The sequence below is a fragment of the Anthonomus grandis genome, chromosome 3 (genome assembly GCF_022605725.1).
Source record: "Anthonomus grandis grandis chromosome 3, icAntGran1.3, whole genome shotgun sequence".
Classification (NCBI taxonomy): domain Eukaryota; kingdom Metazoa; phylum Arthropoda; class Insecta; order Coleoptera; family Curculionidae; genus Anthonomus; species Anthonomus grandis.
The window spans coordinates 15,629,524-15,644,356 of record NC_065548.1 but is presented as its reverse complement, the minus strand read 5'-3'; the positions used below and the strand labels follow the sequence as shown (position 1 = coordinate 15,644,356).

Here is a 14,833-nt window from a genome sequence, read left to right as displayed (position 1 = left end):
CCTCACAGCGATTTTATTTTGACATTTATGTCATCTATCCATGACGACGTAATAAGTAGGTCAACCGTTACATAGGAATGTGTTGATTATCGATTTCCAAGCCGGTCAGTCACGGAGTATTGAAAATTATATATAACCTTAAGATATTTTCTTTAATCCAGGTTATCAATGGTGGGTCAATCCGAGATATAATAGATAGGAGGAATGAACGACCTCAAAACGTAATTTTAAATAAGTTTGACAACGATAGAACATTAAGTCTACGAAAAGCAGCTCAAAATTTACAAGGCAACGCAGTTTTTGTTTCTAAAACTAAGGTTCATCGTATTTCGAGGAAAGATCACAGAAAACCATTCCAGATACAGCCAGATTAAAACTCATAACCTGTTGATGCCGATAAACGCGCCAGTTTTTGTAACTGGTTTATGCGACAAGGAGAACGACAACTCTTAATAGAACTAAGAAAAAAAATTATGGGCTGATAAAGCTACGTTTACCCGAAGCGGCTCAGTAAATGCCCATAATGTACGAATCTAAGGAGCCATGAGAATCCACATGTTGAACGGACTAGAGCATTTCAACAAGAATTTTCTGTTAATGTTTGGTGTCTTGTAGTAGATTGAATTTTTATGGGCCTATATTCAACACCATGCCTATGGATAATGGACATCTTGCCAAATGACTTATTTGAATATCTAGAAAATATTCCTCTAAATCTTAGAAACGAATTCTAAATTCAAATAGATGGGGCTCCCACGCGCTGGTAAATCATGAATAGTTAAATAATAATTATCTAGAATGGTGGCTTGGATAATTAGCAGCTACACCCCTGGTCACCATGTTCTTCTGACCTCACGCCGGTTTACTTCTGTATGTGGGGTTATTTGAAAAAGTCTAGTTTATTTAAAACTAGTTCATACAAGAGAACGGATTATAAAGATACACCAAGTCTGTGAAAGCTTGCAAGCCTTTTGTATTCACAAATTAATTTCAATTTCTAGATTCGAAACTATCCATCCAAGAAAGACTAATTATGCCTATAAATCTTATGAACGTCATATGCCATATAAATTGAATATTGTATATTATATACTCAAATATATTTGTGTATCCTATACTATCCACACCATGATCTCGGCGATGACAGGGGATCCGCGGTCATTTAACTTAATAAGTATTTATACTTAAATTACTTTTATTAAAGCAACTTATGATATACTACTTATACTAGCCTAAACCGGCGCGGCGGCTTCACTCGCGTGGAAGTAGATTTATCTATTTTGTGTAAGTAGTACTGAATGACGCCGCAAAGCAAAGAGCGCAGTGTGAAAACGATCATATGATTCTAATGTTCAACATTCGCATCATATTATTGCAAAATCGACGACGAATCCGCGAGTAAAATTATACCTAAAATGTTCCTCGTGCAAGAACAAATAACTGTACTCATAGGCGTGATACTGACACTTCGGACAGACAATTACATTTATATTATATTGGCGGCATTTAGTCTAATGAGCTATGATATGATGATAATTAATTAAATCATTATTTTTTTGCTCCTGTCCAATAGACTCGAGTCGTTTTATCAACTTTCAGATTAGTTTGTTTATTTTGATTTTTTTTGTACAAACAGACACAAAACAAGCACGATCAAGCCAGTATTCGAACCTAAGACCACACAATCAAATTCTAAACGCGCGTCTTATATTTGAAATTAGTGGGCATCCTTTAGAACATTAAAAGGCCATTCAATGTTCTAAGAAACATCCGTATCTATGATAACAAAACTTTAATTTTTTTTAAAAGAGTTGCTTCAGTTTAAATTTTGAAATTTCCCACATACGTAATTTCAAACAAACCCGGGATATTCGCGTCTCAATTCTGCCATTACTTATAAACAACCATGTCTCATTGCAATCCAATCCCGTATCCATAATTGTATTAAATTTCATTATAAAAGATTTTATTTAATATTATATAACCAGAAACAACAAAAGGTCTACCTACCTGCAGCAACCTGATACAAATCCCGGTGAGTGTCTATCCATATTTAGTGCAATAAACTGTAGCACGTATCGTTGATACCTTGTTGCAGATATAGCGCTATATTTAAATTGTTACGCAGCAAATACAGGGTGTCCCGAAATTACATCGCAATATTTTACCAGCCGCATCTTTGTCTAAAAATAAGACAAAAAGTCCATATACAGTATGGTTCAAAAGTGCATCGTTTTTAAGTTACAGGGGTTTTATGAATCATGTTAAAGATGGTTTTTTGTTAATATATCCGGAACGCCTAGTTGTAATCTTTTGAAATTTTCAACATTTACTATTGGTTTTATTAAAAACTGATATTACAACCATTTTTGCCAAAATGTATACAGGGTCGTGTAAAATAAGTGGTCGGTAAAGTTTAAATTGTTAAAAAAAAAACTTTTTTTCTAGCAACTCCGTGATAATTTTGGTATTAGAATTGAAAAGAACAAACATTTTTACATAAAAAAGGTGCTCTTGTCTAATTTCGATAGGAGCTTCCGTTTTCGAAAAAATCAATTATTAATAAATCATGAATTGGTATTTCAAAAAGTAACTACAAATAACATCTTGTAAAATAATAGTTGGCTGTGTTTGTTGACAATTAGTTTATTTGTTAAATTTTGTTTAACGTTTTGTTGACATTTCACATTTTTTAAATTTGCTTTAGCAAAGTAAATTAGTTCTTTTTTGTGATTCATTTTTTAAAAATTATGGGTAGATTTACAAATCAAGAGTTAGCTGACATGCATTTTGTTTATGGTTTGTGTAATGGCAGTTCTTTAGCGGCTGTCCGTGAGTATCGCCGAAGATTTCCCCTAAGACATGTTCCAGATCGTCAAGTTTTTATAAACACTCGCCGAAATTTATGCGATAACGGAAGTTTTCAAAGAGCTCGTGGACAAGGCAGATCACAAGAAGATTATAATTTAGAAAATGTTTTAAATGTTTTTGAAGAAAATCCGGGGGCAAGTATAAGAAATGTGTCAAGAGCCACACATATCCCTCGCTCTATAGTAAGTAATTAAAAAAATTACTTATTGTTACGATAGTAATTTAATTTTTATTAGATTGGAAGAATGCTAAGATCCCAAGGGTTACATCCGTTTCATTACCAGCGGGTCCAAGATTTAGAGCTAGACGATTTTCCGTTGAGGATCCAATTTTGTCAATGGGTAATTAATAATCCAAACTTATTTCCTTCCATTTTATGGACGGACGAAGCCACTTTCACACGAAATGGGTCATTTAACATGCATAATATGCATTTTTGGGCAAATCAAAATCCAAGAGCCATAAGGCGTAGTAATTTTCAAAGAAGGTTTTCGGTAAATTTGTGGGCGGGATTAATCGGGGACCAACTTATTGGCCCGATAGAATTACCCAATCGGCCAATCTTGTGGAGCTTCTGGAAGAAGTTCCTCTTATCTTATGCCAAAACATGATTTTTCAGCGCCTGCTCATTTTGGTCGCAATGTGCTGGAGTGGATGAATAACCATTTTCCTGAACGTTGGATTGGTCGAGGTGGTCCTATAAATTGGCCTCCTCGATCTCCAGATCTAACTTCGTTAGATTATTATTTATGGAGACTTTAATGAAGAAATTTAAATGACTTGGTATATTTCGTGGAGATAAATACCCGTGAACAACTGATGCAAAGGATTAATTGGGCTGTTAATAAAATAAAGAGAAATCCATTTTTTGTTTTAAGGGCTACTCGCGCAATAACGCGTAGGGCAAGATTGTGTCTTCAGCAAAATGGAAACCACTTTGAACATTTGTTGTAATTTGTGCTTTTTTGTTTGGTGTTTTTATGTTTTTTTTTTACGTAATAAATTAATTGTTCCTTTTTTTTACCTATTCAATTACATTAGAAAAAAACAATTGAACTCGAAAAACAATTTTTGATTTTAAATAAAGTATTTGTGATAGTCTTAGGTCATGTTGATCCCCAACGGATTTTTAAGATGCTCTTTAATTTTATTAACTGTTACCAAAATAACTTACGCGTTCTCTTTGCAAAACATTTACATCTAATTTATTCGAAAACGGAAGCTCCTATCGAAATTAGACAAGAGCACCTTTTCTATGTAAAAATGGTTGTTCTTTTCAATTCTAATACCAAAATTATCACGGAGTTGCTAGAAAAAAAGTTTTAACAATTTAAACTTTACCGACCACTTATTTTACACGACCCTGTACACATTTTGGCAAAAATGGTTGCAATATCAGTTTTTAATAAAATCAATAGTAAATGTTGAAAATTTCAAAAGATTACAACTAGGCGTTCCGGATATATTAACAAAAAACCATCTTTAACATGATTCAAAAAACACCCTGTAACTTAAAAACGATGCACTTTTGAACCATACTGTATATGGACTTTTTGTCTTATTTTTAGACAAAGATGCGGCTGGTAAAATATTGCGAAGTTATTTCGGGACACCCTGTATATCAAATGGACCTATCCTTACGGATATCTCCCGCTCGGTTCGTCCAAATAATGAGGTATATACGAAGTGTGAATATCGATATTAAAGCACATCCCTAACAAGCGATATATTGCGGTCACACTTCCAGTCACAATTTCACATCTGATGACCCCCTTTTTAACAAATGTAATAGTGGGGAGAGTAAAAATGTAAATAAATAGAACATAACCTGCAAATTAAGGACCAAATGTTCATATAAATATTAAATATATTGGCATAAGTTCGATTACAAAATGTGTGGAATTCACCGGCTTTCAAGAATCTTTCAGCCAATAACAGCTGTACCGAAGAATACAAATTTAACACACAAGGATTTCATGTCTAAAAGCCAAAGGGTAAGGATTTAAAGCATTTTCAGAGGAGGACAGGTTAAGCATAAAATGTTTTTTCTGAGATATTCAGGCTTTCTTTACTGCAACTTCGTCAACATCAACTATCAATAATTTTACCCATGTAAAATGAACTTAAATGTATACATAACATTCCGCCTTAGGACATTAGTTACAATGAATATTTCATTGAACTTTTGAATAGGATATGAAGGGATTAAGTTATATAATAATACTAATAAAAGCAAGCCTTTAAAATTACAAACCATGTTATATAAATTTAATATGAGACCTTAATTACCTTATAAATAAAAATACAATTTCAAATGCATCACCTGCTTAAACAGTGTATAAGTAGGTCTTGAACAACTAATATACCTGCTATATCACTGATCAAGTCAAAAAAATAAATAAATTCAAATCAAATCCAACAAACATTTAGAGAACACCTTAAATCTTTTAAAGATAACTTCAGCCTGCAGTCCAATGTGAAGATTTTACAGCTGTTCAGTTAGATAGATGAGATATTATACTATAATCATCTAGATTTTCTTATCAATATTTATATAAATGAAAAACTCAAATCTAACCATAATTTCCTAATTACAAGAGTAAATCTGCTGGCTTGACTGGTCGATATTTTACGTTTGCGGATGACACAGCTATGTTGTACAGTGATAGTGATCTTGAGAGCCTGGAGCGTGTTGTTAACACAGATCTTGAAAAATATTCCAAATGGTTACTGTGCAATAAATTAAAAATTAATATTCTTAAAACTAATTATCTATTTTTTAAACAAAAAAACAAAGTTTCTAGAAATCCGGTAGTAAAAATAAACAATATTTTAATTGAAAAAGTGTCACACATTAAATATTTAGGGCTAATCATAGATGATAACTTGAACTGGAAAGAGCACTTAATGCATGTAACTAATAAAATTATACCAATGCTAGGAGCTATATACAGGGTTAGAGACTATTTAACATTTAAAAGCAAGATGTATATTTACAATTCCTTTTTCTTGTCGCATTTTAGATACCTTTTCCCTTTGTGGGGCTCTTGTGGTCAGGTGGATTTTAATAAAATGCAGGTATTGCAAAATAAAATATTAAAGGGATTATTTAAAATTGATTGGCGTAAAAGCACTGTGGACCTAAATAGGGGGTTGGGTGTCTTAATGCTGAGAGAGTTACTTATATTTGAACAGGGCAAATATATGTTTAAAGTAACTAATAACATCCAAAAGACTCATATGAGAATGGTCTCTACTGAAAATATTCACGATCATTATACCAGGGCTCAACGTGACATCTATTGGGACAATAATATCAGGACTAATGTAGGTTTACGTAATCCAGTTTATCAGGCTATAATAGTATATAATAGTCTTCCAGTAGTCATTAAGAACATGGACTCGGTTGAAAAATTCACAGCGAAACTTTTAAGTCATATATTAGAATAGTTTTTTTTTTTTTTTTCGTTTTGCTTGGTTGCTATAAATATACTTAAAGAAAAATATCTAAAATTACACTTATTGTAGGTATTTAATTGGATTTAATTGGATTTATAAGGGTAGCGATGTAATTGACATCGTCAGGGATTATGATTTGTTTTATTTTCTTTTTTTTTGAAAGGTTTATAGTATATTTAATATATCTGTATATATGGTTAAGGTTGTTGTACACTCTGAACGTTACATATCCTTGGTACCAGTGCATTGGCACTGTTTTAAGGATTTTGATTTTGTAAAGATATGATTGTAATATGTTTGAAAATAAAGAAATTTGTAAAAAAAAAAAATCTCAACAGATATTTGATACCACTCCATAAACATCTCTTATAGCCACTCTATATTAATCAAATTCAGCTTCCTGTATTGAAAAAGTTCACATCTTTCTTTGGGTTGGTTCTTTTAATTTGAAATTTTCCTCAGTTCAATTAGAAATTTAAATAGATTTTACTGTATCTCCTAATTGAAATCTTTGATCTATAAATCATCACCTATATATGATCATTATTATAATCTATAATAGGTCTATCATATAACATCTATAATAGATGTTTGAAGATGTAGTTGCTATTTTAAAAGTAGCTAAATTATTCACATGAAAAATTTCCCAAAGAGTACACTGTGGTTTAACAGTGTGATTTACAGCATAGGATTTGCACTCCTCCTTATCCCAAAGAAACAAATAATGCATAAAACTTCAAACTCGATTTTTTAATAAGGAAGACTCTTTCTTAGAGGGAAGTCTTTTCTTTACAAAATAAAATGCCAATTTTGTTTCAAGAGTGACACATTTCGATGATATAACTCATCATTCCTCTGCAGCAACTTTTTTACCTTAATAATATAAATTAAAGATGAGAAGATTAGCAAGTTTTGATATGAATCCTTATAATATCTTCTGTGCAATGTTAATATTAATGATTTTGATTGTTTGTAGTCAGTGAAGCTTTAGTAAGTTTTTTAAAATTTATTTGTAGTTCTAGTTACTTAAATGTGAATTTGATCTTTGTACTGACTTTTTAAATCATGTACCATTTTGAATATAAACATATTTTGATGAGTTAGTTATCTCATTGAAATGCATCACTCTTAAAACCAGATTGGCATTTTATTTCAAGGGGAAAATACTTCCTTCAAAAAAAGTAAATTTTTTATTAATCATTTACTCTATTTCCAAAACAGACTTCTTCAATAAAATCAAATTTTCAACTTTAAAGCAAAAACATATTTTTAAGTGTAGTTTAGTCATTACATAAATGATAAATCCCATGTTACTTATTTTATTAATATTTGTTGTTTTGCAGCTAATGTTGGAATTAGGAATCATTCATCAAGCTATTCCTGGCTGCTTTCATTTTTTGCCTTTGGGTGTAAAGGCATTAGAAAAAGTCATAAATATTGTCGATGAAGAAATGAAGAGTATTGGTGGGCAAAAAGTAATTTTTCCTACACTTGTAAAGACTGAACTTTGGGAAAAAAGTGGTATGATTTTAAAAAATAGCTATTTTTAGTAGTAAAAACAAGGGTAGCCAAAAGACAATATAACAGTTTTGAATGTATGACATAATTCAACCTTGTACCTAACTAGTCATCATACATGCTCAATATTACAAAATATAGAAATTTAAGTTAAGAAAAAAACTTAAAAAATGAGAACAGAGATTCAGATTCATTATAAATATAAATAAATGCTGCGTTTTTGCTGAGGAAGCTCTTATATTATTGCCTTATCTACTAAATATGAACTTCTATCCTTCTCCTTTTGTAGGTAGGATAAATGCACTGGGACCAGAACTTATATCTCTTAAGGACAGGCATGATCACAATTATATATTAGGCCCTGTAGGCAAATTAAACTATTTCTTACAAAGGCTCTTCAATTAATGCTCAGGACCTTTTTAGACTCATGAAGAGACAGCAAGTTATTTATTATCAACCCTTGCGCCAATGTCCTACAAAAAATTCCCTTTGCTTCTGTACCAAATAACTTCAAAATTTAGAGATGAAATGAAGCCAAGATTTGGACTTATTCGAGGAAGAGAGTTTTTAATGAAGGACATGTATAGCTTTGATCTAAACGAGAAGGAAGCCATGAAAACTTACAATACAGTAATTCAAAGTTATAATAGGATATTTGAACGGATAGGTGTTCATTTTGTCAAAGGTACTTTTGATCCTAATTTCTTTAAATTTATTTTATTATGTAGTATATTTTATTTTTTAGTTAATGGAAGTTCTGGTGCAATGGGAGGCAATTTATCACACGAATATCACTATCCTGCAGAAATTGGGGATGATAAGATTTTCATTTGTCACCAATGTGACCATAAAACAAACACAGAACTTATTAAAGAAGATGCATGTCCTAAATGTGGAGAAAGTAAAAATATTACCCGTTCAACAGCAATAGAAGTGGCACACTCCTTTTTCTTTGGTGACAAATACGCCAAACCTTTAAATGCTAATTATTTAGATAAAAACACAAAACCTCACGCATTACAAATGGGAAGCTATGGTATTGGAGTTAGCAGAATTTTGGGGGCGGCTTTAGAATGTCTTAGTTTGGAGCAAGAGCTGAGGTGGCCCGATAGCATAGCTCCATATAATGTAGCTATTATACCACCAAAGGTACATTGAATTATTATTATAAATTAAATGGTTATTTATTTCTTGTGGTCATAAATGTTGGGTGAAGAGTAGCCTGGTTATTGAATATAAAGCTTATATCCGTTGATTGAGAAATCTTCATTAAAATGAGTTAATATTTTCTAAGACTACAGAAGACTTTGACTAAATAAGCAAAATTTAAAACGTAATAATAATAATAATAATATCATATTCTGCGACTTAAAACACACAAATTTGTATATTATTGTGTCAATCGTAAAAACTATATTATGTACAACAACTCGGCCAAAGTAACTTGGCCTCTGAGATGCGCGAATAAAATTATTAATGATACGGTATTTGTATGGTACAAACCATTGTGCATATCAAGGTCAGAGGCCAAGCTACTTTCGCCGAATTCTAGGTAGGTATACATATTTATATTCATACAAAAAACAACACTAAACCCCAGTATAAAAATTGTTTTATACAGTGATAAACCGCGCTTCAATTCATGAAAAAATAATTTGATTATGTATTTGCTAAAACTCTCCTGGGTGCCCGATATCAGTTTTCTTTCAGCTGAAACTGAATGAGAATTGCCGCGCTTGGCCGCTAAGCGTCGCTCAAAAGCAGCAAGTCCCTCTCGTTCCGCGCGTCCCCGGCCCTCACTACAGACGGGCACGGTTTAATGCAGGGCATTTACGTATCTTCCCAATTTCTCAGTCAACGTTATATCCCTTTACCTCTCTCTACTGAATTTTAAATCTTCATTAACAAAAAGAATGTGTTATAAATCACAATTTATTTAATTAGTTGAATGTATTATATTAAAATTGTTATTGGAACCTTCACTCATGTGTATTTTAGTGTACGTAGAAAAAACCATAATTTTCTTCTAAAAAGAAGTGTATAATATAAATTAAATTACTTATGTCAGTTTGTTCATTTTATATTTATGGATAGTTTAAATGGACTTCTCTTCATAATTATTTCTGTACTTGTATTATTCTATTGAATATTATTTAATATAAAAATTACTAAATGATATTGAAAATTATTATTTTTTATTTGCTAACGGTAAACATATACCTAAGAGAAAAAAATGAAAACTCCAAGTCTTAGTCTCAAAATGTCTATTTAATTATTCAGGTGACATGTTTCGCTAATGAAGCATCATCAGACCTATAATAAACAGAAAAACACACGTAACTACAATAAAACCTTACACAAAACTACAATAAAACCTAAAACAAAATCAAATATTAAAAATTAGATAAAATTACCTTATAGCTAGGTGGCCTGCTAAGTACTGACAAATATAATTTAAATATGAGAATACCCACATATTTTGTAATAAAAAACAATAACACGGCACAAAAATTCAACAAAAAATATAAAAAAGGGAAAAACGTGACAGGTGTAGGATTTGAACCCACGCTCTAAAGTCGATCTTGGTGAAACATCAGACCGTTAACCAATCGGCCAGCCCTGCCTACGAATATTGGAGTCAAAGGTATATATGCGTATCGTGAGCAGAAACAAGAGGTTAGATAAGATTATTAAAGATAAGTCCTGGCTCAAAGGTGAAAACATCATTAACGCATGTCAAATTTGGACTCTTTTTGGCTTTGGTGATTTCCATTTTCTCCAAGAGATCCAACTTTCTACTCTTAGGGCACTCGTGAACAATGGAAACATTTTCAGGGACGGAAAAACTATGACCCGTTGATAATAAATGGTTAGCAAATGCTGACTTAGTTTCTGTGGTGTTGGTGTCCCTGAACTTATTAACGAGGCTTAGGTGTTCCTGTACCCTTGTGGATACTCTCCTTCCTGATTGTCCCACATAAACGGCAGGGCAATCCTTACAATTAAGACAATATACACCCGATTTAGATAGAGGATCACTTTTATCCAACGTCTTTACTAGGTTCTTTCTTAGTGAGTTAGTCGTTTTGAAAGCTATGGAAATTTCAAAACGACTAACTTTAGGTTTTATTGTAGTTTTGTGTAAGGTTTTATTGTAGTTACGTGTGTTTTTCTGTTTATTATAGGTCTGATGATGCTTCATTAGCGAAACATGTCACCTGAATAATTAAATAGACATTTTGAGACTGAGACTTGGAGTTTTCATTTTTTTCTCTAGTTACGTAAGTCTCTTTGAGATAATGGACGAGTTCTTTCAACATATACCTAATATACAAGTATATACAAAATATAATAATTGAATTTAAAATTTATTATAAGAACTACTCTGTTACTGTAAGTACTGCCATGTTATTCCAATTTAACGTATTTATGTAGTATATCTGTAAAATTATGTAGTGAATATGTTTCTTATGATATTCTGTATATTAGAATATAAAACAGACTGTCAACTAAACTAGGCCTGTCATTCTTTAAAAAAGTGTGATTCTGAAAAGGCTTTTATTTTTTTTTAAATTGGTTATACTACGACGTATTTATTTTCTTTAGAATAGAAAAGAACTTTGTTTATAGTTCGAGAAGGTTAGCGACTTTCGAATTATATTTGTATTAAAATCGTTAATTGAAAATGTTATTTGTAAAATTATTATTTATTTTAGGTAGTTTAATTCTTTTTTTTTATTTCATCATTTATAAAATTACAATATTAAATATTATGAACCAACACAATGAATCTTAAGATTTGTCTGTATATCTAGTTTTTCTTCATCAGCTAATTGGATAAATCCTTACCAGCTATGAAATTAATCTTTATTAGCTCAAGCTGTAAAATATGTGTCATATGCAATAAAGCATTTTATATTATATTTTATTCTATAGCTTTGCACTAAATTAAATAATTTTCTTATCACTTTTAAACAAATTAATAGGTCTACAAGTAAATTAGCAATAGCGTTAATCTGATATGAACTAATTTATTTTCTATTTTATTTTGCAAAATCCATTAAGACCTAACTGTATTAAAAACCTTTGCATTCTAAATTAATAGGCATTATTGAGCTTGGTTATATCTAGGACACTTCTGGTTTTTTCGTTTTCTTCCATTTTTTTAAAATTAACCTTATAAACCTTTTTAAGGATAGTGTAGTTAATTTTTTGGCATGTTTTTGCAGAAAGGAAGCAAAGAAGCGAAACTAACTGAGCAGTTAGGAGAAAACTTATATAGGAGTCTTGAATCACACCTTCCTGATCTTAAATATAATATTTTACTAGATGACCGGGATTCTCTTACTATTGGTAGGCGATTATTGGACTGTAGAAGAACTGGCATTAGGTATATCGTAGTTTTAAATAAAATGTCTTGTGAAAACCCTCCAATTTTCGAACTGAATGACATTGTAGAAAATAAACAGTTATATCTTGGTAAAAATGAAATTATTACTTATATAAAAGATAATGGAAATGTATTGCATTTGGCTAGAAGTATGGTGTAATTACCATATTTTTGTATGGTATGTTTTAGACTGTAGACCAGTATACTTGTTATGTTATTGTAATAATAAAACTCAAAAATTAGTTTTACTTTTTATTTTATTTTACATTCTGATTCTTAGAATATTAGGTTATTTTGATCCATATGTTGAGTAAAGATAAAATTGATGAAAGTTCCTAAATGACTACTAACATTATATTTAATTAAATGGGAGGCAAATACTACAAAGAGACACCACATTTTTGGACTGTAGCATATTACTGAAAAAAAAAACATTCATCAATATAATTATGTAAACAAAAATGTAACGATTGAAAACTCTTGGCAGAATCTGATTACAGTTAGTAGATTATTATTCTTTGTATTTTTAGCCCTATTTGACATATCATATAGGTAAAGAAATATTCCTTGTATAATAGAATAATCACATCAAAAGTTTCTTATTAAGATCATTACTTAATGGAAATATTAATTACATAAACTGGTTTTAATGCACATTTTCAGTCATTGTATTTATTATCAACATACTTTTTTCTATATTCAATTAAAACAGTTAAATTCAGTTGAAACAAAATTTGTTTTATGAAAGCATTAATAGGTATGTTTGTTTGCCTTCTTCCAAAATGCACAAACAGAAAATGTAAAAAATTAACTAAAAAAAAGTATAAAAATGTATGTTTTAATTTAAAAAATAATTTTTAAATTGAAGCAGACTTACCTCTATAAGCCAGCAATTGACTAAGACAGGTATAAACTGTAATAAAATGTAAATGATGAGAATAAAGTGACAAGTCCCAAATTATAGAGGGCAACTGCAAAAATGCCCCTGTTGAGGCCAGTGTCATGGTTTTCATTATCAAACATAATGTTGGCATATCATCCCACCTTTTTATCTTACCATAAATGATGGTTAACATGTAGATTGTCAAAACAAAAGTAAAATGACCTGAAATACATTATTTCAGAAACAAAATTAAATATTCGTTAATACTTACTAAGAGCAGTATTCAAACACATAATATAAAATTTAAGGTCTTCAATATTCATATCAAAATCACTCAAAGTGGGTTCAGTTTTATTGGCTTGTTTTTCATAAACATTAGTCAATAATCGAGTTGATAATGCAGAATCACAATATGACTCTAAGAGCATTAGAATTACAGCTAATTTCCAAAAATTCTAAAATCAGGTCATAGAATACAAAAATGTAGCAAAAATATTTACAAAATTACCTTAAACTCAGTATTAAGTAAAAGGTGTCTATATGCAATATTTTTTAATAATATTAAGTCTATAATTATTATCACAATGTCATATTCTACATATTTGTCAGCAGTTTTTCCACAATTCTTCTACAAGAAAAAAAGCCACATAAGTAAATATATTAAGCAATTATTAGAAGACTTTTAATATATTATCTGGATCTCAGAATTGGTCTGAAACCTGGAATCTGATCTTAAATCTTGAATAATAACAATTTAAATTTAAATGGATCTTAAAACGAAAAATACCAATAAAATATACTCACGCATTCTGTTAGTTTTAAAACTGTCTCACTGTATTTCTTAAAAAGTGTTTGTGTTTTTTCACCACAATGTATGCAGTAGTAAAAATTCAAATTAGATTTTAACATTTTTCTGGAAATTATTTGATTGCTTTTGGTGGGACGTTACCTTCTCCAGATCACGTAAAATTAAAGTATACAATTTTTAGACAAATATGGATAATAATTTGATTTTTGTTATGATGGACTTTATTATTTATTTATTCTTTAGACTAGTAAAAAAATACAAAAGCAAACATTAACACTTAACCTATACAATACAATATAAACAGATCCGAAGTTAGCGACTGCTGGTCGTACTAAACAAGGCGTAGTTAAGGTTGCGTCTGCCGAATATGATTCAGTTGTGATCTTAAAGGATTGGATTTATATTGGATAGATATAAGTTCTTTATTAAAGTACCTACAATCACAAGAGGAAAAAGGCACTTTCACAACATAAATTTATGTCACAGTAAAAACCGAATATAAACTTAGAATATCTCTGTAAAGTTCTAGAACGTTTCCAGGTTATCCCATTAGGATAAACTCGTCTTATAAACATAGATATTTTTTTGAAAACAAGCATATATTTCTGAAAATAAAGTTTACAATTCAATTCTACAAACTTAACAACTCTAAACAGTGCATATAGCTCTGGCCTCGAGAACTGTAGAATATTCAACAAAAATTAGTGTTATCGCCCGAAGATCCCACTAAAAGTCATTTTTTATTTAGAAAACCATTTTGCATTTTTTTAGAATTTATTTTATTAATTCAGAATAGTCAACAGCATAATCGTGTTCAATAGAACACGATAATTCCTCTTCAATTTAAGAGATTTCGTTGAAAATCTGGCTATATTCTCTTTGGGTGACCATAGATAGTATACAG

General features: G+C 30.6%; 2 protein-coding genes across 2 annotated transcripts; one reads left to right on the top strand and one right to left on the bottom strand.

Moving 5' to 3' along the window:
- The first annotated feature begins 4,629 nt into the window (after positions 1 to 4,629).
- LOC126734457 (probable proline--tRNA ligase, mitochondrial) lies at positions 4,630 to 12,486 on the top strand. Its single transcript, XM_050438102.1, has 6 exons — positions 4,630 to 4,865; positions 7,674 to 7,851; positions 8,138 to 8,211; positions 8,272 to 8,533; positions 8,594 to 8,997; positions 12,078 to 12,486. Exons 1-6 carry the CDS (start codon positions 4,764 to 4,766, stop codon positions 12,396 to 12,398), a joined length of 1,341 nt encoding a protein of 446 aa, XP_050294059.1. The 5' UTR covers positions 4,630 to 4,763; the 3' UTR covers positions 12,399 to 12,486.
- LOC126734458 (protein ARV1) lies at positions 12,478 to 14,223 on the bottom strand. The gene is made up of 5 exons (XM_050438103.1): positions 13,926 to 14,223; positions 13,630 to 13,749; positions 13,393 to 13,576; positions 13,116 to 13,343; positions 12,478 to 12,657 (listed from the first exon to the last, which is right to left on the bottom strand). The coding sequence occupies exons 1-5, from the start codon at positions 14,028 to 14,030 to the stop codon at positions 12,515 to 12,517; spliced, it is 780 nt and encodes a 259-aa protein (XP_050294060.1). The 5' UTR covers positions 14,031 to 14,223; the 3' UTR covers positions 12,478 to 12,514.
- Positions 14,224 to 14,833: the final 610 nt, after the last annotated feature.